This window comes from Grampus griseus (assembly GCF_964374135.1).
Source record: "Grampus griseus genome assembly, chromosome: 7".
Taxonomy (NCBI): Eukaryota; Metazoa; Chordata; class Mammalia; order Artiodactyla; family Delphinidae; genus Grampus; species Grampus griseus.
This window is the reverse complement of record NC_139001.1, coordinates 109,958,066-109,984,087: the sequence shown is the minus strand read 5'-3', so window position 1 is coordinate 109,984,087 and position 26,022 is coordinate 109,958,066. Positions and strand designations below refer to the sequence as shown.

The window sequence follows — 26,022 nt, the reverse complement described above, 5'->3', positions numbered from 1 at the left end:
TCTGAAATGCATTATGCAAAGTGAATGAAACCAGACATAAAGGGCAACATACCATATGATCACATTTATAAAAAATTCAATAAGAGGCAAAACTATAGGGATAAAAAGCAGATCAGCCGTTGCCTGGGGCCAGGGGGAGGAGGAGGGGTTACCTGCAAAGGGGCATGACAGAACCTTTTGGAGTGATGGACATGCTCTGTATCTTGATTGTGCTGGTAGTTAACAAGAGTACACAATTTTAGAAACTACGGTGGGTTGGAAGGAGAGTCAGGAAAAAGGACACAGAAAAAAACAATAAGGAGATTATTCCAAAAGTACAGAGAGGATAAGATGCTAATCTACAAGAGGAGTACTGGGAAAAAAGCATGTAAGGTAAAACTGCCAAATGAACGAACAGATCTAAAAGCAAATAATGGAGAAGATAGATAAAACAATCCTACAAGGATCAGCTCATATGAGAAAAGAGAGAAACAATGAGAAAGATCAGAAAAACATCAGAGAGCAATGCAAATTCATCTTGGCCTTTGGAATATAGCTGAAAATATTGCTATTCTAAATGCAAACGTCCAAGATGAATTTAATGGCTCCGTAATGGCATAAAACCATTCACGTGCTGCACCGACTGCCTAAATTATTGCTAATTTCTTGCAGAAAATAGGACACAACTACGAAGTCTTAGGGCAGCTTTGGCTTTAGCTAATTGAAGAGTTTCTACCCCAGGCTAGCTCAGGCTTGGTTTTATGACCCTACCTAACCCTAACAGTGAGCTACTTGGAGCTTAACATGTTACTGCAACGCTCCACATGCTCACGAGTCTCAGGCTCTGCATTTTCAATGGAGTGCAGAGAAACTGGAGGAAGCCTAAGAAAGAGGAGCAAAAACTCTGGGAGATACGGAAGAAACCTACTTTGTTTTTGTTTTGGGTTTTTTTTAAAAAAAATATTTATTTATTTGGCTGCACCTGGTCTTAGTTGCAGCATGCAAGATCTTCGTTGCGGCGTGCGGTAACTTCAGTTGCAGCAGGCGGGATCTTTTTTTTTTTAGTTGCGGCATGCAGGATCTAGTTCCCTGACCAAGGATCGAACTCGGGCCTCCTGCATTGGGAGCACGGAGTCTTAACCACTGGACCACCAGGGAAGGCCCCGGAAGAAACCTGCTTTGCATCTGATCTATACTTCTGTGCACTGTTCTTTAGTGCTTTGTGTGGTCTCTTCAACAAGAGTTGGTTCCTCCAGGGCTCCCTATTTGTTAAAAATGTGTGTACATATGTACACATACACACGCACGTGCACACACACTCTCTTTCTCTCTCTCTCCCTGCCACCAACTTAGTACCTAAGGGTTTCTACTTAAAGAAACTAGAATTATTCAACCTCATGATAAGAGGGCTGCTAATTCCTTTGGTAACTATCTTCAAGTTTCCAGTCTCCCAACTCCCAAGAAGACAGAACCAGAAAACAGGCTTCAATTGTAATAAGAGATATTTAAGGCAGACACAGAGACAAATGTTGTTAAAAAGGAAGGAGGCTCTGAGGCACCGTAAGCTCCCTGGAAGTAAAGACCATGTTTTTTAATTCCTTTGTTAATATACTCTAAGCTAGGTGTAGAGTGAGGGCTGGGAAGAGACATCAGTGAAATGAAATTGCACTATCTTTGAAAATGGATTAGGGAAAAAGGACCACTTACCTTAGAGACTTCAAATACAGTTATATGGAAATAAATGAAACAGAGAACAGAAAAACAATAAAGAAAAACCAATGAAACCAACGGCTGGTTCTTCACAAATATCAACAAATGGACAAACTTTTAGCTTGACTGACCAGGAAAAAAAAGAGAGAAGAGCCAACTTACTGAAATCAGCAAGGATAAAGGAAACATCACTATTCAATAAAAAAGACTATAAGAAAATGCTATGAATAACTACATGCCAAAAAATTAGATAACCTAGATAGAATGGATAAATTCCTAAGAGACACAAACTTTGAAAACTGACTCAAGACAAAATAGAAAATCTAAACAGACCTACAACAAGAGATTGAATCAGTAATTAAAAAATTTTGCAGGGCTTCCCTGGTGGCACAGTGGTTGAGGGTCCGCCTGCCGATGCAGGGGACACGGGTTCGTGCCCCGGTCCGGGAAGATCCCACATGCTGTGGAGCGTCTGGGCCTGTGAGCCATGGCCGCTGAGCCTGCGCGTCCAGAGCCTGTGCTCCGCGGCGAGAGAGGCCACAACAGTGAGAGGCCCGCATACCACAAAAAAAAATAATAATAAAAATAAATAAAATAAAATTAATTAATTAAAAAAATTTTTTTCCAATCAGGCAAGAAAAGTATATAAAAGGCATCCAGATTGTAAAGAAAAAGTAAAACTCTATTTGCAGATGACATGATCTTATACAGGCTTGTATACTAAGAACTACAAAATATTGTTCAAAGAAATTAAAGACCTATATAAATGGAAAGACATCCCATTTTCATGGTGCAGAACACTTAATATTATTAAGATGGCAATCTCTCCAAATTCACCTAGGGATTTAATGCAATCCCTATTGAAATCCCAGCAGCCTCTTCTGCAGATATTAACAAGCTGATTCCAAAATGCAAAGAACCCAGAATAGCCAAAACTATCTTGAAAAAGAGGAACACAACTGGAAAACTCACACTTCCTAATTTCAAAACTTACTACAAAGCTACAGTAAATAAGACAGTGTGGTACTGGCCCAAGGACAGACACAGAGACCAATGGAGTAAAATTCAGAGCCCAGAATTAAACCTTCACATTTAGGGTTAACTGATTTCTGAAAAAGATGTAAAGACCATTCAATGAGGGAAAGAATAGGTTTTTAAAACAAATGGTGCTGGGGCAACTGGATATCTACATGCAAAGAATAAAGCTGGAACTCTGCCTCACACCATATACAAAGACTAACTCAAAATGAATCTAAGAAGTAAAATGTAAGAGTTTTTAAACTGTGAAAGACCTAGAAGAAAACACTGGAGTAAACCCTTGTGACCTGGGATTAAGCAACAGTTTCTTAGATATAACTCTGAAAGCACAAGCAACAAAAAATAGGTAAATTAGACTTCATAAAGATTAGAAACGTTTGTGCTTCAAAGGACGCCATCAAAAAACTGAAAAGACAACCTGTAAAATGGGAGAAGATATTTGTAAAGCATGTATCTGACAAGAGACTTGTAACCAGAATATATAAAGAACTCTTACAATTCAACCATTAAAAGACAAGCCAGGGCTTCCCTGGTGGTGCAGTGGTTGGGAGTCCACCTGCCGATGCAGGGGACGCAGGTTCGTGCCCCGGTCCAGGAGGATCCTGCATGCCAGCCCATGGGCCATGACCGCTGAGCCTGCGCGTCCGGAGCCTGTGCTCCGCAGCGGGAGAGGCCACAGCGGTGAGAGGCCCACATACCGCAAAAAAAAAAAAAAAAAGACAAGCCAATTTATAAAAATAGGCAAAGGATTTGAATAGACATTTCTCCAAAGAAGATACACAAATGGCCAATAAACACATGAAAAACTATTCAACATCATTTGTCATTAGGACAGGAATGAAAAATGATGCAGTCACTTTGGAAAACAGCTTGGTAATCCCTCAAAAAGTTAAACATAAAATTACCATATGATCCAGCAATCCCACTCCTAAGTATATACCCAAGAGAAATAAAAGCATATCTACGAAAACTTGTACACATATGCTCATAACAGCATTATTCATACTAGTAAAAAAGTAGAAACAACCCAAATGTTTATCAGTGACATATAAATAAATAAATAAATAATAAATAAAATGTGGTGTATCCATACAATGGAATACTATCTGGCAATAAAAAGGAGTGAAGTACTAATACATGCCAAAACACGAATGAACCTTGAAAATAATTTACGTGAAAGAAGCCAGTCACAAAATATATGACTCTATTTAGGTAAATGTAATAGAACAGGCAAATCCATAGAGAAAGAAAGTAGATTAGTGGTTGCCAGGGGCAAGGGGAATGGGGAGTGATTACTTATGGGTATGGAGTGTTTTTTAGGGGTGATGAAAATATTCTAAAATTAGACAGTGGTGATGGCTGCACAACTCTGTAAATATACTATAACTACTGAACTGTACACTTTACAAGGGTGAATTTTATGGTATGTGAATTAGATCTATTAGGCTGTTATTTATAAAAATACAATTATACCTGAACACTACTGTCTCAGAAGCCCACCTAGACTGTGATCCAGTCTGTTCAGTCAGACTACCACCGCTACATCTTCAACAGGCTTTACAGTAGTGGTTAGACACTGGGAAGCAAAGATAATTCTTACCTCTTCTAAGTAAATGTTATCAAGGTCATATGGCGTTCTGACAGACTCTACCATCCAACTTTCAGGTGTGTTCAAGTTCAGAGTGAACAGAGGAGACTGTGGCATATCCAAAAATTTTGCTATTGGACCCTTAGCAAAGCTATTGTCCGAAGTAAAAGAAATCTCTGCTTCCAAGACATAACGGTAAAAGCTGAAATGGAAAAGAAAGATGTGAATTTTTTTCCAATGCAACCACAGTCCTTGAGTTTATACGCATCCACACAGGTAAACAACTGGCTTAAGACAAATTGGATTTGGAAGGGCTTCCTTCCTTCCAGACTGAAAAAAGTGTTTCCAAAACTACTTCTTGACCTAAATGTACATCCTGTGGTTGTTGCAGACGGGAGAGGAGAGCAGGGGAGGTGGGGCTGGGAGGGGAGGTCCTTCCTTCCTGCCCTGTTGGGGGATGGGGGGATGGAGGCAGCCGCGGCTGGAGTCACAAGCATGTCCTGAGCACTTGCCTCCCCTGAGTGCTTGCCTCCCCTTGGTGAAAGAAACTCACTTTCCTCTCTCTCAAAAACAAAGTCCTAAATGGTGGCTGAGTTCTCGGGCGCGCCCTGAAAACACTGTATGCAATCATTTAAACATTGCTCTTACCCGAGGATAATGGTGAAAGCTGGAACCCTTCCGTCACTTTCAAACACGCTTCAATTCACTCAGAATCTAACCTATAGAAGCCAGCGCATTCGCAAGGTGGCAGTTTACCACAGTCCCCAGATGTGCTACACTATTACTACTGACTGCTTTCCAGGTGACCTGTTTCACAAATGACCATTCCAAAGCTCAGAGAGTACGCAGATAAGCCTGCCTTCCTTTCAAGATACATGCAAATGAACCACATACATTCCAACTTAGAAATGACTGCTCTTCTAAGAAGAAGTATATAGACAAGTGTCTTTCTACACCACAGCACATTTTAAGGTAAATTTAATAGCTACATTGATTCAAATGTTTTTAGAGAATTATGTAATTCTGACCAAAACAAAAAAAAGGAAAGAAAGCAAACCACAGGTGCAAGTGGTCTGGGTTAATTCCTCTTTTTTTTTTTTTTTTTAATTTATTTTTGTCTGCGTGGGGTCTTCGTTGCTGCGCGCGGGCTTTCTCTAGTTGCGACGAGCGGGGGCTGCTCTTCCTTGCGGTGCTCAGGCTTCTCATTGCGGTGGCTTCTCTTGTTGCGGAGCACGGGCTCTAGGCATGTGGGCTCAGTAGTTGTGGCTCACGGGCTCTAGAGCACAGGCTTAGCTGCTCCGCGGCATGTGGGATATTCCCGGACCAGGGCTCGAACCCGTGACCCCTGCGTTGGCAGGCAGATTCTTAACCACTGCGCCACCAGGGAAGTCCCTAATTCCACCTTTAAATGCTCCCACGCTCACACTAAGTTCTTAGAACTTTTGATTAGTTCTTAGAAATTTAGGAAAACTGAACTTCAAAATAAGTGATTTTTTTCAAATATGAGGTCCATATATAAACCCATTTTGATCCTTGACATTCAATTTCAGATTGAGTGTGATTTTTTCCAGGGGTTGATTTCTTAACACTTTGTTTTACCTTTTTAAAGGCATGTCGGAAAGTTTAGATTGGCAGTTCATAAACACTCTTAGATTCATGTTGATCAGCTGAGTTAAAACCTAAAAGAGCAAACCAGATGACAAAACATAAAAATTTTCCCTACAAAGTGACTGATATTTGAGATACAATATTTACATTGTCTCTTCAGAAATGTATCGACACTAAGTTAGGAGAGAGAACATTTCTTAATATCTCAAGCAAAAATACAAAGATAATAAATGTTATAAAGTCTGCACTGGATAAATCCCTAGAAATCACAGCTCTAGTGCACAATCTAAACCACACATACCTATCACGTGGACAAAAACATGGGAAATAGGTCATTGCAAATAACTGCTCCCCACATATGTGGGGAAGCAAGACAGGCAATGGATATAGCTGTCTACATAAGGAAGAGTTTAAAGGTTCATCAGTGCAGCTTACAGACTATCATAGGAAAAAACACATACAAATACCCACAAAAAAGGTTAAGTGATTATATACTTCAATAAAACTTAAAAAAAACACAACTCAAAAAAAATTGAGGCAACTATATTTTTGGCAGAGTTCTTTTAAAATTTTTTAAGTTGCAATATCTTATAACATATCTAAAAGACATTCTGCAGGGAATTCCCTGGTGGTCCAGTCGTTAGGACTTGATGCTTTCATTATTGCCGAGGGCCCGGGTGCAATTCCTGGTCGGGGAACTAAGATCCCACAAGCCGTGCGACGCAGCCCAAAAAAAAAAGACACATTACAAAAAAAAATGCTAGCTATAAGAAAGGAAAATGATAAAGCAGAATGCTTTTACCTTTTTACTCTTCGCCAATATAAAGTATGGCAAAAATAAATTTAATTCAAAGACATTTTGCTCTGAATAAATTTTTTTTCTTAGTTACATGAAGCAATCAACCAAACTTGTACCTACTTTCAGAGGTTATTAAATTGTTTTCAGAGCCATTACTAATCTTTATGAAAACATCTGCTCTGCCCAAGATGCCCTGTAGCACTTTCCAATGCCCTTTAAAGATAACTAAGGGAAAACGGTGCTCGCAGAGAATCTCAGGGTATGGGACCACTTCCGGTAAATACGATGTGACACAGATGACGGAAACTGCCTCTGCAGTTGTCCCTACCAAAAGCAACGGGGCAAGTCTCTGCGCTTCTCTGGTGACAGGGTCAACGACGGCCACGACATCAAAGTACGTCTCCCCTTCCTTTGGCCTCAGTTTAATTGCACTACAGAGATCAAAAAGATAAAACATTAATCTGGAGGCAAAGAGGAAACAGTTGATTTCTTTGGGGGGATGGGGTGGGGAGATGACATATCCAACACAACCAATCAGCCCTCTTAACATTTCAAAAAAACTTTAGATCTAAAACAAAAGGTTACATGGTGGTCAACTATGTGATTAGGTCTGCCACAAAGTTTAAAAACCCTCTAAAAGCTTCTGATGTTTGTTTTTGACAGTTACATTATGCCAATTTTTATTTCTTGGCAAGAAGGTTATGAGGAGAGAAGAAATTGACTTTTTTAAATAGTAAAAGGAGCATAAGAATATTACAGAAACTTGCGAAAGAGTGAAAAAGGAAATAAATAATCATAAAATCTCACCATCCCAACTCAACCATTTTGTGGCATATTTCTACATAGTCTTCCTTAAATGCCTATGTAAAGATGAGATCACCTACAGGATATCAGCAATTTTATAATGATTTCATTCCTTCCCCCAAAAGTTTCTTATAAAGATTTTTCCATGTTGTTATACATCAATATCCTGAATAAGAAATAATCTTCGATTTACCAAGTGAACCTGCTGTAGTTTACTCAAGCTATTCCTTATTGCTGGACATTTACTTACTTATTTATTTTTTAACATCTTTATTGGAGTATAATTGCTTTACAATGGTGTGTTAGTTTCTGCTGTATAACAAAGTGAATCAGCTATACATATACATATATTCCCATATCCCCTCCTCTTGCGTCTCCCTCCCACCCTCCCTATCCCACCCCTCTAGGTGGTCACAAAGCACCGAGCTGATCTCCCTGGGCTATGCGGCTGCTTCCCACTAGCTATCTGTTTTACATTTGGTAGTGTATATATGTCCATATTGCTGGACATTTAGATGCCTTTCAACCTGTAAAGAACTTCTCACATCCAGTTTTTTTCACACTTGGAAATTTCTTGAGAATTAACATAGTCCTAGACATGAGATTACTGAGTCACAATGACACAAATATTTTTGTGGCTAATATGTCTCGTCAACCACATTTCCTGAAGAACTAAACAATTTTACAAGGCCAAGAAATGAACTTCACTACATCTTGTCAGCATTAAGTTATGAAATTTTTTTGTCTGTTCTTAGTTAAGTGAAAAAGGACAACTCCTAGGATTTCTGGGGAGAACATGCATTTCCCCACATGTAATTTCTAGTTACATGACCTCCTTCTAAAGCCACTTTGACTTAGGTGGCTTAAGAGAAGCAGGAGCCTCTGATACATTTTAAAAAGGAATACACTTGAAAGGATTTAAAAATACATCCAATTTGCCCAAAACATTAATCGCTTAATCAATGCTTATCTTTGTTTACTCTGAACACTATTTTAATGTGGTTTTGAAATTAATCACCACTTTTATGCAAAAACATTTATCCAGTGGGATAAAAACAAAGTTCAAAACAGAACATAATAACTAATAAAACTGGGTAAACACAGTTTAAATGGTAATGAAGGTTATTTCAAATCTTAACTGTTTTGGAAATAACCGTCAGAATAGCTTTGTGACTGTACTGCAACACATGCTTTCAATTTGGTATTGATAATTCCAGCTCCCAATAATTATTCCAATACATTTTTTTCCCTCTAATACAGCTGTTCTCAAAGTGTGGCTCCAGACTAGCAGCATCAGCTTTACCCAGGAATTTGTGAAAAAAACAAATTGTCAGGCCCCAACCCAGACGTACTGAACCAGCAACTCTGGGGGTAGGTCCAGCAATCTGCATTTCAACAAACTCTCTAAGTAAAAGCCAAAGTATAAGAGCCGCTGCCGTCAGATAACTTGGACCTCCTGTGGTACTCTAGAATCTAGAAGGGAGAGCGCATTAGAGAACAGCATTATACAAACTCTCCCAAAGGAAACGAGAAGAGGGGTCCCAAACAGTCCTCTAGAGCACAGCGTGTGGGTCAGGCCCCTAAGCCTGGCTGGTAGGGGTAGAGCTCTGTACGGCATACCCATGTCCTGAGCCAGTGCTCTAGGTGACCCACAACAGACATCCTCAGAAACGGACCCTGTAAGGTCTTTTAACCACCCCCGCATCTCTGCAGCAAAAAAGAGGGCAATTCAAACACCAAGAAAAGAGGAATATTGGTGTGGAAACGGAGAACAATATAAACTGACAACACGATGTTTAAATATACTTGCTGTATTCATCAGAGAAAAGACCAGAATAGGCTGAAAGTGACAGACACAGAAGCAACATTAGGGGAATCACCCACATTCTTGAGAGGTGAGTAGAGCAAACGTCAAGGAACACAGCACTTCGCCAATCTTAAGGTACGCAGGAGTCACCTGGGGAATCCTGTTACAATGAAGATTCTGATTCAGGAGGTCTGGACTGCGGCCAGAAGACTCTGCCTTTCCAACAAGCTCACAGACAGTGCCCTGTTCCATGGACCACACTTTCAGGGAAAGGGTATACATAACCAGTAATTCAGACTTCTTGTTTCTTGCCTAAGTAAGAAACTTCTGACTTGAGTATAACAAACACTCATTTAACTAACACGACCTCAATAAAAATAACTTCTCTAATTGAAATTTGCATCATAATAGAATTTGTAATTAGGACATTTTAATTATATATGACTCATGGAGAAAACGATGTGCTAAATAGGGAAGAGGTCTAGCTCAGGTCTTGGCTATGACAGGCAAACAAGACGGCAGGTCAATTAGGAATGTTTCCTGTGGTAGTAACCAGACCATGTCACTTCCTGAAACCATACAGAGTAAAGAGAGGATGGTGCTAGTGGGTAAAATCCAACCTGGGTGATTATTAGCAAGGAGCCACAGCCAGTGAGAAAGGAGAGGATCTCCATTCTAGCCTGGAGTCATTAGTTCAAATTTTATCCCCACAAGGACTGGCTGTGAGAAAGCACAGGTCAATTAAACCAAAGTCCAACTTACTCCAGACTAATTAACCCAGAGTCACAGCGGAGCAGGATGCAGGCTTCTGCGTCTAGAGCCTCCCTGGTGATCCTAAGGTGCAATCAGGACATACACCTTCCTGGATACATCAACTGTAGACATTCTTCCTCAAGACAAGTTAACCTTAAGTCTACTCATGAGAAAACAACCCAGACTGTGGGACATTCCACAAGACAACTGGCCTGGACTCTCAAAAAAGTCAATGTCATAAAAGACCAAAAAACCCCAAAAAACAAAAAAAAACACCCCCAAACTGTTCCAGTTTAGAAGAGACTAGAGACACAACAACTGACTGCAATGTGTGATCTGGACCAAACAAGCAAACAGCTGTAAAAAGCCATTACTGGGCATTGGAGAAAGTTGAACATGGACCGGTATTACATAATATTACTTTATCAAGGTTAAACTGCTGAGGTATGCTTAACAGTACTATGGAGATACTCCTGGTACTCAGGAGACATATGCCAAAGAATTTAGCCATGATATATAATGATATCTGCAACGTACTTTCGAATGGTTCCCCCAAAATGTGAGTGCATGTATGTTTGTATGCAAGCATATACTATACACACACACGGATAACTGTGGCACAATGTCTACAATTGGTGAAGCTAGATTAAAGATATTTGGGTATTCACTATAATAGACTTTCAACTATTCTCTAGGTTTGAAACTTTTCAAAATAAAAAACTGGAAAACAAAAGACAAGGACTTCCTTATAATGCTATACTTATTTTTATTTTACTGAAAACAAGACAGTTTTCAATAAAAGATGAGACAAATGCTCTAACAACCTGTTTATTCTTTAATATCAGAAAATGACAACTGATCGGTTTCATTAAATGCTTTCTGTTTTCTTAAAGGGTATATTCAGAACTATTTCAGATTTATTTAGAAATAAATGTCAACTTTTATGCAACTGATATCTGTTACATGAATTTTATATATGAATATATATAAAAACCACATGCCAAATTTTCCATTCCTGTAAGAGTTTATATACACACTTTATATGGAAAAATAAAGGAGCTGAAGTAAAGGTAAATATCACAAATTCAACACTGATTCTATACCTGTGTCTATCTTCGAAAAACTGGTACTCGATTCTTGCATCTCCTTTTGGTTGAGCTGACAGGAGAGCATCCACCTTCATTACCAAGTCACTCGCCCTGAAAGATGTGGTTGGTGAAAATTTAGCATCTCTTTTACTGAAGGTTTTCCAATTGTTGCTGAACATAATATAATCAACCTAAGTACTGAATGCCAACAAGCTGGTCTGAAGAAAATATAAGCTTTGTATCAATTGGTATGAGAAAAAAATACAGATTTTGTCACTGATAAGTTTTACAGCCCTGGGGTAGGTGCTGATTTTTCCATATGTGAAATGGAGATAATGCCTACTTTGCATGGCTCTTGTAAATATTGCACTGGCGAAACACAGAAAATAAAGCACCTAGCTCAGGGCCTGGCCCATAACTCTCCCTCACCCTCTTCTAAATAACTTTATTACTTTTTATGATCATCAGAGTAATAATTTACCGAAAAAACATTCAGGAAAAAAATATAAGGAGAAAATGGAGATGCACACAATAATAGCATATTCAAGAAATAAGTATTGATAACATTTTAGTTCATCATTCTTCCATATTTTAAAATATATATATCTACATACATAAAAGTGGTACTATATTATTTGGTAACCTGATTTTTCATTTAATAATATAAACATTTTGTTGGATAATAAGTATAGGGGTACATCAATATTTTCAATGACTGCATAATATTATATTTATGGATACATCATAATCTATTTCACTATTACAATCAACATCACGGTAAACAACTTAGAAAAGCATTTCCGCTTTCCCCGCCCCTCCTAACTTGATTTCTAACCAAGGAAGATCTTGAACTACATCATGAGACTGAAAAAAATGCTCTAATATGTTGAATTGAGGACTAAATTCCAAGAATGTTAAAATATATTTGAATATATTCGTGAATATATCTGAACTGGAATCAAGCCTATACATTCTCTCATCGAACCAAACAACTCTATCAAATATCTTTTGGTACGTCTCAATACTAACTCTGAATACATATAATACAGGCCATTTGTTTCCTGTGATGTGTCAACATTGTCACAAAATATGTCCAGGGATCCTTGGTTCTGTGGACTGGGATGATCGCCATGATCAAAGAGCCCACAGGTGAGCTCCGCAGGGCTGACGATGGCCTCTTGGCTGCAGGTCTGGGTCACGCTTGAGAGCTGTGGCTGTCATGCACGACCAAGGTGGAGCAGCCCTGGCACTAACAAAAATCTTAGGCAAGCAAGGTCACTCTGAGAACCCTAATAGTTTTAGCATCAATCTTCTGGCAGCCCCACAACTACCTTATTGCCCTAAATTCAACCAGGACAGACCCAGAGCCATCTCTGGTTGGTAAAAGGCCAAGTCTTCTATGCATAGTCTGGCAACTATATAGTCCGCAAGGACTCCCAGGGCCTCCCACGAAGCCTCCACAGAGACAGGGAGTGGTCCAAGGGACACCACACCAAACCTATGCCTATGACACAGTGGCTTCCAATCAGGGGGTACGTACCTCCTGGCCTGCATCAGGGAAGTGTTTCCTAGGCTAAAACAAGGGGCATCACTCAACAACCAATGAGGTGGAAGGAAACCTCTTTATCTGTAGCCCCAGTTTGGGTGAGATGAAAAAGATTCCTTTCCGTATCACACAAAACTTGGCAAAGAGACTACTTTCACAGCTATCAAAGTCAACGCTTCACTAAGAGTGCTTGTTGGACTCTGCAGCATCATGGGGTATGAAATAGATGAAGAAATAAAACAGAAGAACTTTAAAACTCTGTATCTTCAAACGATGCATCAAAGAACACTATCAAGAGAGTGAAAAGTCAACCCATGGAGTGGGAAAAAAATACCTGCATATCATATAGCTATAAGGATTGATATCCAGAATACAAATGAACTCCTATAACTCAACAACAACAAAACAAATAATTAAAAATGAGCAAAGGACTTGCACAGATATTTTCCCACAGATATACAAATAGTCAATAAGCACACAAAAAGATGCTCAACATCACTAATCATTAGGGAAGTACCAATCAAACCACAAGGAGATACCACTTCACACCCATTGGAATGGGTGTTATCAAAAGAACAGAAAATAGTAAGTGCTGGTGAGGAAGTGGAGAAATTAGAACCCTTACGCATTTCTGATGGGAAAGTAAAACGGTGCAGCCCCTGTGGAAAAAGGTATAATGATTCCTCAAAAACTAAACATAACCATACATCCTCCAGCTACACATTCATTTGATATTTAATGCAGAAACCATGTGAATATGACTATGAGCTTCAGTTACACAGCAGGTACACAGACCAGTCAAATATTGATTTTTTTCCCATTGAGGTATAACTCATTAAAATATATAGACTAATAATAACATTGAAAGAATTAAAATAACAATAAAGAACCAACAATAACCAACTCATCATCACTTTTGGAATATGTAAGAAAAAAACCTCATTATTCCATACTAGTAAATAAAGAAAAAGAAACATTTAACTTGTCTTTTTTTTTCCTGAACAAAATAAAACTGAAAGGTAATTAAAGAGATAATGAGCGAAAGTATTTCTTTACATAAGTATTCTGAGGAAATAAATAAAATCACCTCTCTACTTCTGCGTATGTTTGAAATTTTCCACAATCAAAAGTTACAAAAAAAAAATCAAAATGGAGAGAACTAATCCAGTTCTTTAAACAGCTGGCTACAAAATAAATTAACTCATTTCAACAGAAGTATAAATAAACACCTGAATTGAAGAACATTATTATATTTTAAAGCTGGAGATAAAAACATCTTGGAATAGGTAGCATGAGGAAAGTCCAATTAATATAGCCCCTGTGACATGAACTGATTCATTTCTTCTCTGGCAAAACTTACACATCTTCTTCTACCCGAAGCTGTTGAATATGAGATTTGATTTTCTGTCCTGAAGTTTTTAAGATGATATTTTCTAGGAGGTGGAAATCGTCTTGATTAAAGAGTTCACTGTCCTCCAGTGGCCCAATGATCTGTGAAGAAGAGCAGGGTGGTCAGTGCTGGAATCAGCGGGCTGCAGAGAAGTCCTTGGTTGTCCTCAGGCTACCTTACAAACCAGATCACTTTACAGACCCGAAACACGTTTACATCTAAGTCAAATCAATGAAAAAAGTGAAAATAAAACCCGAATCAACTCATAGTTATTCACTTATCAATTCCTCAACTACACAGAGTGTATGTAGACTTGAATACTTTACAGTATTTTTACAGTAAGCAAACTCTGAAATAAAATAGCAGTATCATTTTCATTAATTCTCACTGAATATAAATAAGAAAGCCCAAATAGAAACGTAGTGGTAGATATCGGAGATTTCACCCTAAGGGCTAAGAGTTTAAAGTTTGGTATGTCCGCCAGAGTCTCATTTCCGTGGCTGCAGATATTTGCGAAATAGTCCAAGCATAAACCAATTAAGTTCATACAGACTGCACAAACCATAAACATGGTCCCCACACGGGACGAATACTTTATGAATCACAGGTCTTATGGATTTGGGTTCTGAGAACCACCACACTCTCACCACCTTACACAATGGCAGGACAAAATTAAACAGGAGGAAGGTTTCACATAAGGACGTTTATGTCAAAATGAGCAAACTTCCTTTGAAACAAGGGAGCAGAAATGACCATCAGCACTGCACAAGCCCTAATCACCTTTGGAGAAAGTGGCTCTGTCTGAAGAGTTTACTAGCTTCAGAGGAGAATGCTGCCAAGACTGTTCACTGATCTAATTTGAAGTCAACCTTGTCTCAGGACAAAGTTCTCACCCTTCCATTGCTGATCACTGCCCTCTGTCCCTTCTTCAGCTTCAGGACATCCCTGCAGTACATGGCATGAGACAAAATGAAATCCATTTTGGAAGACTCAAAGACCTCTTTAAAAAGACTGAAATCCATGCCCTAGGAAAGTAATTGTTATTAAGGAAAAGTAATTGTTATTAAGAAAACCATAAAAATGAATAATCATATAAATGTCATAAAATGCTCTTTTAGTGGAATGTAGTGACTAATTTTAATAATTAACACTACGATGTCTCCGTTCCCCACTCTCTCTCCCATTTTTTCCCAACCTCCCACTTATCAAGTAATGCTTATTTCCTTTTCCTGTTCCTTTATGTAATTGTTCAATTGGCAAACTATAATTCATGATACCTTTATTCTGCATTTTAAAATCTTGCTAATTTCAAGAGTCTTTTTTTCACTGAAATATCAAGTACATTCATCATTTTATAAGAAATCTTAAAACTACAAAATAGTCAAAAGTATGTAACATAAATTAATAAAATGGGCTTATGTTGGAAATACATCAAGAGCACATGAGCCTCTAACTCATTAAGTAGCTTCAATCTCTATAAACAAATATTTTTCTTTGTTCTACAAACAAATCAAATATTATCTGTCTTTTAAAAACTTACAAAACCAATGGCTTTGTGCTTAAAACATATATAAGCTTATATCATGCACATCTTGAAGCCTAGCAAGTTTAAAAGTAATAAGGGGAATATGGCAGAATTGTTATTTCTTGGTAAGACCCTTCCAATTAAAAAAAAAAAATCATCTGAGCTCAGAACTAAAATCACAAATCCTGATCATCAACAGGAATAGGACACATCAGCCCATGGGAATGGACTTCTGAAATAACAATACAAGGCAGCCTCGTGCCACACACAGACTTACGCCAACGGAGAACTCCCCAATGTCAGCTCCTGCAGCCAACGCCTCTGCAGTCTCCTCCTTGGCCATTTTTGTGATGAAGTTCTTAGCAGAGTTGGAGGTCTGTGTTTGGAGAGCTGCCCAGATTGCTCTGGAGACCTGAGTTTTCTCATAACTTATATCTTCACTAGGATTATTGATCATGCTTACTCTAACATTGTTACTGGATTTCTATTTACAAAAAGAGAAATAAGAGTTATATGGTAGATGCCTTGAATTTAAAAAGCAGCATTAACATCAGTCATATCCCATAAGTAGCAAGTAACACTTAAGTCTTTGGTAGTTCTCCTCTGCATACAGAGTAAAATTAAAATGCTATAATCAGGCATTCAAACCCCTGCATGAACTGGCCCCCAGCCTACCTTTTCAACTTCATTTCTTACCATCCCTGTAAATACAGCATACATTACAGACCATCAGAGTCCCGTATTTCCCCAACACATTTTGCATTCTTCTAATGCATGTTATGCCTCACATTGGTATGTGAACCCCAGCTACACTCATCTTCATTTCCTTAAGTCCCAACCCTCTTGAAGGGCTCTGCTCAGACCCTTCATTCACATGGCCTTTCCAGTTCTACTAAAAATTAATCTCTTCTTGGGTCAAGAGTCAAGAATCCATGTGGGAGAAGATATCTGGGGCCCACAAAACCAAAAAAGGGCCATAAGCAACATAAATTCATACTTATGTGTATCTAAAAACATGTACAAGAGTATTCACTGCAGCATTCTTCTAGCCCCAATCTAAAAACAACCCAATTGTCCATCAAACAGACTAAACAAACAAAACTTTGTGGTACAGCCATATGATACAATACTGCACAATGAAAAAGAACTAACTACCACTACCTGTAATAACAGGGGTAAATCTCCAAAATGTTGAGTAAAGAAACCAAACACAAACAAGTACGTATTATAAGAGTCGATTTAACTAAAGTAAAAAGCAGGCAAACCTAGGATGTGAGAAGAGGGACGGGGAGGGCTACTGATGCGGCCACAAGCAGGGGCGTGCTTTTAGGACTTCGGTAATTGTTTCTGTACCTGCGTGGTGGTCACATGGGTGTGTTGACTCTGTGACACTACATCCTATTGATTTGTGCATGTCTTTTGAACCTATATTTTACTTCAATTACTCCCTCCCTGTTCTCCCACTTTTCACCACTTGAGCATTTGTCAATTTGAGTTAGAGTGCGTTATACGTGTATCGTCCTTCGCCTGGACTACTCCTGATACAACTGACCGCACCATCCAGTCTTCCCTTAGACAATAAAGGCACTCAGCACATCAGTGAAGCTGAAATCACCTGGATATTTCAGTAAGCCTCCTTGGGACACAGAGTGGCAAGGGGACACAGGAGGGGTGTGAAACTTGGAGGAAGATCCAATCTGAAACCGCTCAGGAAAAGGAAATGTAACATCTCTCTCTCTGACAATGACAATCTCTAGAAGGGTTGATTATTTTTCAACCGTTCACCACTGCCCATTCACTCCACTTCTACAGTTTATATGCTGCACAACTTTCAGACCACCCATATGTGCATCCCTCTGCATGCCTACACCTACTTCTATTATACACGTGCTAATGTGCCTGTGTGGTATTTCTCCCATATCTGGACCTCTCTCAATATAAGGACCCTGTCTCTCCCATACAATATACAACACAAACTTTGCAGCATCTGCAGCAAGAACATGAACAGTCATAAAATAAAAACTTGTCTATGATGACGATCTTATTATTTTTTCCTCTAAAAGAATCTATTCCTGGGACTTCCCTGGTGGTCCAGTGGTTAGGACTCTGTGCTTCCACTGCAGGGAGCCCGGGTTCAATCCCTGGTCAGGTAACTAAGATCCTGCCAGTTGCACGGCACAGCCAAAAAAAAAAAAAAAATCTATTCCCTTACATAAAGCCAGAATATTGCAGTCTTCTCTGTTTTCTCACTAGCTGCCAGACCTCTGAAAAAACAATGCTTCTTTCCCTCAAGCACCAAAAAAGCAGGATCCAGCCTCCCCACCAGAACATTATCAGCACACATACGCCCATGAAGATAACTGCAGCCTCAAACAAAGATACGGAATGAAGCCGTAGATACTTGCCTGATGTTTAATAGCATCATACAATAATTGCCTTCCAGGAGGGCTATCAAAATCCCCAACAATCCAAAAAGTTACTGGCCTAATAAAAGAATCATCTGTAGAAAAACAAAAACAACATATTGAGTGGGAGGGGAAAAAGCACATCCTATGTTTCAATATTACTATTAAGCCAAGTAATTTCTGAAAACCATGCAAAAAATAAGAAAATGACAAGTTTAATAAAGATACAAAGCAAAAGTTTTGAAACTCTGATACTAGAATGAAAGCAGGGTAACCTTCCATGCGGCTTAGTTAAAAACTAAGAACATGCACTTATTAGTTCTATTTTGATTTGGGAATCTGTTAGCATGTAAAATGCAAGAGTCTTTGAACGTGTGGATAACATATTATAGTCTTTAATCATATTCATTTATTAACTTTCTAAAATATAATTCTTGGCAAACATTTATACACAGAATTTATCTGCATTGATAAATTATCTGTTACCCACACGTTACAGAAACATCCCAATAAAGTGTCAATAAATTCTGAATTACAGTGGTGCCTGAAACCACATAAGATAATTAGTTAACAAAAGGAATAGAACATTCTGAAATTTAAAGTTACCATAGATTTCCTTGGAGGACATTCCTGGACAAAAGTAAAGGAAAAAGAGTAGAAGAAAAGAAAATGTCATTTCTCTAATTAATGCCAACTGTAAGAGTCAAATTTTAAATAATGCCCAACATCACCTATGCTTCTTTTCGCTCCTTAGTCCCATTAGGGTTACAGCACTGTTCCAAGACCCCTCAGAACCAATTTCTTTGAGGAAACAAATGGAGCAATTGCCTGTACTTAAACATATATCTGGGAAACCAGAAATTCTCTCTGGGAGAAGACCACAGTAGATAAAAATAGCTGCCTTAGGGATTTCCCTGGCGGTCCAGTGGTTAAGACTCTGCGCTCCCAATGCAGGGGGCACGGGTTTGATCCCTGGTCAGGGAACTAAGACCCCACATGCCACATGGTGCAGCCAAAAAAAAAAAATAGCTGCCTTACATGACAGTCAGTGCTCTGAAAGGGTAATAAGTGTGACCAGAGGGGAGAAGCACCCGTCTGCCGTTAAGAGCGTATCATTTTACACAATTTTAATCTGAATAAATAACTCTGCATCAAAATCAGTTTAAAAACGTGCACAAGGATTTCTTGTACCAAGCTGATCTTATAAATCCTAAAAACAATTAACCCAATATTGTCATTGAAGAGACAAGTCAAACCAATTTTCAATCCGTTAACCCATTTTTACATCATAATTCTTTTTCCATTTTGAACCATGAAAAAAATTTTCTTTTTACCTTTAATGTCTATATAAAATTTATAAAGACAACATCTGAATTTTCAAATATATATAAAAAATTAAATTTTAAACAGATATCTTCTAGACTCAAATAATTATACAAAGTAATAAAAGAAATTATGGAATCTCCCAACAGACACTAAAAATTAAGGTTTTTGTAAATATTAAAAAAAAAAGGAGAAACAAGTTGAATCCAAGGTAAGCCTAAAATGTATTACCTTTCTTGGTCAGATAATTCATACTATTGGCTATAGCAGCAGTCTTGCCTTGGGAATCCAAGACGGTAAATCTAGCATAATCATCCACAAAAAAGTTATCTGAAAGAAAAATTAAAGTAGATTTATAATTAATATGCCTAAATTCAATCTAATGTTAATATTCAATTGATAATCTCATTTGACCATAATATACACTTTAATAAAATGCATGAGCGAAATATAGTTTCAAGTTTATTGAACAAGTTCACAACATGACCCACCCCATTAATCACATTTTAAGACACAAATAGAAAATGTACACATCTCACACATAACTCTCAGATATGTGTTTGTCAGTTTGATGGTTTAAATTTATTCTATTCCCACTCTTTTCACTTTACACCTACAGGACGATCTTTTAAAGAGACACTCTTAACTTCATCTCTCCTCTCCATAGTCCATCCCCATAGTAAACTCTTCCCTTTCCTATTTGGGGGTAAGAGGGGATGAATGGGAGAGAAAATATTAAAAAAAACTCTTGTTTTAGTTATTTCACATCTACCAAAGTAACATTTTTAACCTTAACAGAAACAAAAGGTCATTTTCAGATATGTTTCTTTCCTGATTAGTGCCTATGGGCAATGCTCTTATTAATCATTTCCCCCCTCAGATAACTCTTGCTAAAATTCCAGTTTCATCAAGTCATTCCCTTGCTCTCAATACTTTGTAATTTCTTCCTACCTGCAAACTGGTCTCCAGCCTGGTATCGTAAGCCCCTTCTGTATCTCCAGCAATCTTCCCAGGCCTTTGCATTATTTACTCCCCAATACAAATGCCCCGTTTCTTGCAATGTCCTCCACCCTCCCATGTATTTGTCTGTCCACCCACTAACCCGTCTATCCTTTCACTCAACAAAGCACACCAAGGGCCTGTTCAGTCAGTAGTCTAGCAAAGGTAAGCAATGGTAAATAAGACAGACACTGCCCATGACTTCATGTAGCAGAGGGGAGGAAGCACCATGGCCTTAAAACTGAGTCGCCAGACAGCAAAGGCCAAGAGCAGCGTAGATGATGGAGCTATGACAACTGGGTTAGGAGGATGCCAGCTGCTCTTTCACTGGGAGCTCCAAAATGCTCACCAAGCAAACTGCATCCTTGCCACTGTGGAGTAGCATCATTTCACAGCTGAGGACTGTAACACTCAGTGGAGAACGATACCCAAACACAGAACTACTTTTATGGTCCTTATTCATGAGTACTGCAAAGGTAACTCTTTACAATTTAATTTAAAATGATGGAAACGACAAAAACTCAGGACAAAAATTCATAATACTGCTTGCCTTGCTCTACTAATACTTCTGGTAAAAGGCACTTTCTTACTACTTTCTTTTTCAAATATAAGCATACATGTGCATTTTTCCTCTGCCTATATTTAAACATTTTCTTCTGCCTGAAAGGAAAGGAATTTAGTTTCAAGTAGAATAGGGGTAGTTGCAATAAAGTAACAACCATAAACAGATCTATATATTCACTATATTCAACTACAACAACAAATACACTTGGTTTTGACTTCACCATTACACATATCCTTTCCTCCCCAGTGAGATTTCCTGAGCAAGTGGTAACTCTACTGTATTTCCAGCAGTTTGTTAAAGTGGCCTTAAGAGTCTCCAGGAAGGCAAAAGGAACAAATTGTACCTGGGCTTAACCTCTTAAAAAGGTATTCTTGGGCTTCCCTGGTGGCGCAGTGGTTGAGAGTCCGCCTGCCGATGGAGGGGACACGGGTTCATGCCCTGGTCCTGGAAGATCCCACATGCCGCGGAGCGGCTGGGCCCGTGAGCCATGGCTGCTGAGCCTGCGCGTCCGGAGCCTGTGCTCCGCAACGGCCACAACAGTGAGAGGCCCGCGCACCGCAAAAAAAAAAAAAGGTATTCTTGTGGAAACAACCTAAACACTCATCAACTGAGGCACAGATAAGCAAAGTGTGGCCTATCTATACAATGGAATATGAATCAGTCATAAAAAGGAATGAAGTCCTCCAGAACTGTCAGACAATGAAGTTATATTTATGTTTGTGATTTATGATATTTATTATCTGAAAAACAGAAAAAGGAATGAAGTTCTGAGACAGGCTACGACATGGATGAACCTTAAAAACTTTATGCTAAGTGAAAGAAGCCAGTCACAAAAAACGTCCAATTATATGAAATATCCAGAATAGAAAAATCCATAGAAACAGAAACTTAATTAGTGGTTGCTGAAGGACAGGAAAAGGGGGAAATGGAGAGTGACTACATCATTTCTTTTGGGGGGGATGATAATGTTCTAAAGTTAGTGTGATGCTCACACAACTTTGAGAGTATACTAAAAACTGTGCACTTTACAACTGTACACTTTGAAAGGTTGAGTTTTATGGCATGGACACCAGGGGTCACCAATCCCCGGGCCATGGACCAATACCGGTCCATGGCCTGTTAGGAGATGGGCTGCACAACAGGAGGTGAGTGGTGGGTGAGCCAGCGAAGCTTCATCTGTATTTACAGCCACTCCCCATCGCTCGCATTACCGCCTGAGTTCCGCCTCCTGTCAGATCAGTGGTGGCATTAGATTCTCATAGGAGCACAAACCCTACTGTGAACTGCGCACACGAGGGATCTAGGTAGCGCTCTCCTCATGAGAAACTAATGCTTGATGATATGAGGTGGAACTGAGGCGGTGATGCTAGCGCTGGGGAGGGCTGCAAATACAGATTATTATTAGCAGAGAGGTTTGACTTGCATGGAGACCATAAATCAACTGCTTGCAGACTCATATCGAAACCCTATCAGTGAGTGGCAAGTGACAATTAAGCTGCATCTGGTGGCAGGCTTTAAGTCAGAATCCGACACTTACTTTAGTCCATGCGTAGCCCAACCCACACCAAGCTCAGGGCTTCCACTGATTCTGCATTATGGTGAGTTGTATAATTATTTCATTATGTACTACAATGTAATAATAATAGAAATAAAGTGCATAATAAATGTAATGCACCTGAATCATCCCGAAACCACCCCCCCACACACCCTCGGTCCATGGAAAAACTGTCTTCCATGAAACTGGTCCCTGGTGCCAAAAAGGTTGAGGACCGCTGATGTACACTATTTCTCAATGAAGCTTTATTTGTTAAAAAGGCATTCTTAAGTTCTCAGAGTATAGCTACCTGAGATATTTGTCGACGTTATCACTGACTGACTGCATAATGAGAAAGAAGATAGCTGCTTAAGAGCTTCAGGACTGTAAGAAAGTCAACAATCTAGGTCCACTCTTACCATCTAATGCCTACATTTAGTTGGCATTTAAAAGGCACTGAATATCTTTCAAAGTTTACAAAGATTTATCCAGGAAGAATTTCTCTCCTTTTGGAGGAAACTCTTGTGAATTCAGAAGCTCATATAATGAACTCAAGGTGAAGGAAACTGTGTCACAACCTTGGGTTATCAGAAATTCTGAACATTACAATCCAATAAATGCAGAGTCTGAAAGACAAATCAAAAAGGCCCCAGATTGTTCCTGAAACACTCCTTACTTGTTGCCGTTAAATCCAGGTATTCTCGCTCAGCTGTCAAAATCCTAGAGTTGATTCGGGGAACAACATTTGGCTGATTCATGATGTATTCTACCACATCTTGATCATGGGACAGTTCACCCTAGAGGAAAAAAAAAAAAAGAAAACAGGGTGTGGGTGAGATGCACATTAAACAAATATGATCAATAATAATTTATTAGGACCTAAAAATCATTAACTTTATAGTATCTTCTTATGTACTGATAATAGCTAAAAATAGAAGTTACAGGGTCCTGTCAGTGCCAAGCAAGGTACTGTACGTACGGTATCTCTAATCCATTCAACAATGTGAGGAAGATGTGGTACCTATTTAAGAAAGGTTATGAAGAACCTAGGGGTAAGACAGGTATAAAGACACAGACCTACTAGAGAATGGACTTGAGGATATGGGGAGGGGGAAGGGTAAGCCGTGACAAAGCGAGAGAGGCATGGACATATATACACTACCAAATGTAAAATAGATAGCTAGTGGGAAGCAGCCACATAGCACAGGGAGATCAGCTCGGTGCTTTGTGACCACCTAGAGGGGTGGGATAGGGAGGGTGGGAGGGAGGGAGACGCAAGAGGGAAGAGATACGGGATCATATGTATATGTATAACTGATTCACTTGGTTATAAAAAAAAAAGAAAGCTTAAATAACTTACTCAAAGTCACAGAGCTAATGAGAAGTGAATATGAAATGCAAACCCATGTTTATTTGATCTCACCACAGAAACAAACAAGCTCTAGAAATTAGTTGAAGAGTTAATACAAGCAAAAATCCATCCTGAGATCTACTCAGTTAGCGTCTCTCTAAAGAAGAAAGCCAAATTAATTCTCTCAGGCGTTAATATACTTAAAAAAAAAAAAATCACCCCAAGCCTTTTTCAATCTCAGGCATTTCAATCTCAAGTAATCCTACATTTCCAGAGTCACAATTACACTGGGGGAGAAGAAATCATTAACTAAAGAATTAATTAAAGAATCATTAATTCTTCCCTTTATACTTCTCATATTATAGAAATACTTGTACTGCATGAGGGTGATCTAATGTAAACGGCTGTGGAAACTTGCAAGTTTTTCACACTTAATATATTTCATACAAAACCATATTTCAACATGATTTTCAGGGGGAATAGATGTGAATCAAGTATACACAATCAAGTCTTAAAAATTCCACTCAGGCATCTTCTGTGGCTACTTATCTCAAGAGCAATAACTCACAAATTCTCAAACTATAAGCCAATAATGAGCATATGTGCCAACCGCATAATTCAAAAGACTTACAAAGGTAATCGATGACTTGCTATAGATGTAAGCTCATGTATAAAACTTTGGTCTCTATTATAAGCCTGAACTGATTCCAATAAAAAGCCTAACTCAAGGAGGCAATCTGGCAAATCTATCAAAATTTTACATGTACATACCTTCTAATGCAGCTCACCTACACACACATACACACGCACACACAGTGGTTGTTTCCAGAAACAAAAGATGAATGGCAGGGGAACAGGAACGAATAAATGACAGTTTCTCTTCATTTATACCTCTATACACATTTTGAATCTCACACTATCTGCATATCATATGCTCTTATATATAGTGAATTTAGTGCAAAATTTTAAATGTACATTATTACCCTTTGACACAGTTCCAATAATTGGTATTTCTCAAAAAATTACGAAGTACAAAGATATACATATTAGAAGATTCACTGACCATTATTTACAAAAGTGTACATCTACAAGCAACGTCCAACATTAAGGGATAAAGTAAATGATTATTCATTCTTAAAAAGGAATAGCAGCAATCTAAAAGTTTTAAGACAGAGTTATGTTCAGAAATGCAGTGCTAAGATATATTCAATTAGAAAAGTAAGCTAAAAAGCTGAAAAATGCACATATACATATATATAAATCAATATGCAGAGACACACAGAAATAGTTCTCTAGGGATGAGGGTAAGAACTTTCATTTTTACGTTATATAATTGAGTATTTCCCAAATTTAGTATTTTCTAAATATGTGTGGAAGCACATATAACTTTTGTCATAATATTTAAATTCTTATCTAGCCAAACCCATTCATTTCATGTTTCATTCCTGGAGCTCCATGAAGAACAAATTCCTTAACGAAACTACTGGGACCTATTCTTATTCATGAGGAGACATGCAACCGAATTCGGCCAATATTTTTTTGTGTGTGTCTAAATGCATTAACAGTCAGCACAAGAAATAGCTTCTTTCAAAAATACTGCTTGTTTTTTTTTTTTTAAACAAATGATGCTGGGAAAACTGGACATCCACATGCAAAAGAATAAAGTGAGACCATTACCTCACAGCACACACAAAAACTAACTCAAAATACATCAAAGACATCAACATAAGAGCTAAACCATGAAACTTTTAGCAGAAAACATTAGGGAAAATCTTCATGACACTGAATTTGACTATGATTTTTATGATATGACACCAAAATCACAGGCAACAAAAAGAAAAAAGAGGTAAATAGGACTTCATCAAAAACTAATTTTAATACTTTACAATTAATATTTAAAATATTATGACAAAAGTTATTTGTGCTTCTACACATATTTAGAAAATACTAAACTTTGTATATATAAATTGTATAAAGTAAAAATGAAAATTCTTCCCCTCATTCCACTCTCTAGAGAAATATTTCTGTGGTCACCATGTATATTGATTTTTTTTTTTTAATTTTTTGGCCACGCCATGCAGCATGCGGGATCTTAGTTCCCTGACCAAGGATCGAACCCACGCCCCCTGCAGTGGAAGCTCAGAGTCTTATCCACTGGACCGCCAGGGAAGTCCCATATTGATTTATACATAGGTATATGTGCATTTTTC

The 26,022-nt window shown here is 38.4% G+C and overlaps 1 protein-coding gene across 2 annotated transcripts in view; it reads right to left on the bottom strand.

Annotated features, from left to right (window-relative positions):
* UGGT1 (UDP-glucose glycoprotein glucosyltransferase 1) overlaps positions 1 to 26,022 on the bottom strand; it is a 123,088-nt gene that overhangs the window by 20,539 nt on the left and 76,527 nt on the right. For both annotated transcript variants that reach the window (XM_082657726.1, XM_082657727.1), the window contains exons 19-29: positions 23,138 to 23,258; positions 19,595 to 19,693; positions 18,647 to 18,670; positions 18,041 to 18,135; positions 15,913 to 16,119; positions 15,004 to 15,135; positions 14,081 to 14,211; positions 11,190 to 11,285; positions 7,051 to 7,153; positions 5,915 to 5,994; positions 4,328 to 4,517 (exon numbers count right to left, since the gene is read on the bottom strand). In XM_082657726.1, the coding sequence (XP_082513852.1) occupies positions 4,328 to 4,517; positions 5,915 to 5,994; positions 7,051 to 7,153; positions 11,190 to 11,285; positions 14,081 to 14,211; positions 15,004 to 15,135; positions 15,913 to 16,119; positions 18,041 to 18,135; positions 18,647 to 18,670; positions 19,595 to 19,693; positions 23,138 to 23,258 (1,278 nt within the window). The remainder of the gene's footprint in view (positions 1 to 4,327; positions 4,518 to 5,914; positions 5,995 to 7,050; positions 7,154 to 11,189; positions 11,286 to 14,080; positions 14,212 to 15,003; positions 15,136 to 15,912; positions 16,120 to 18,040; positions 18,136 to 18,646; positions 18,671 to 19,594; positions 19,694 to 23,137; positions 23,259 to 26,022) is intronic.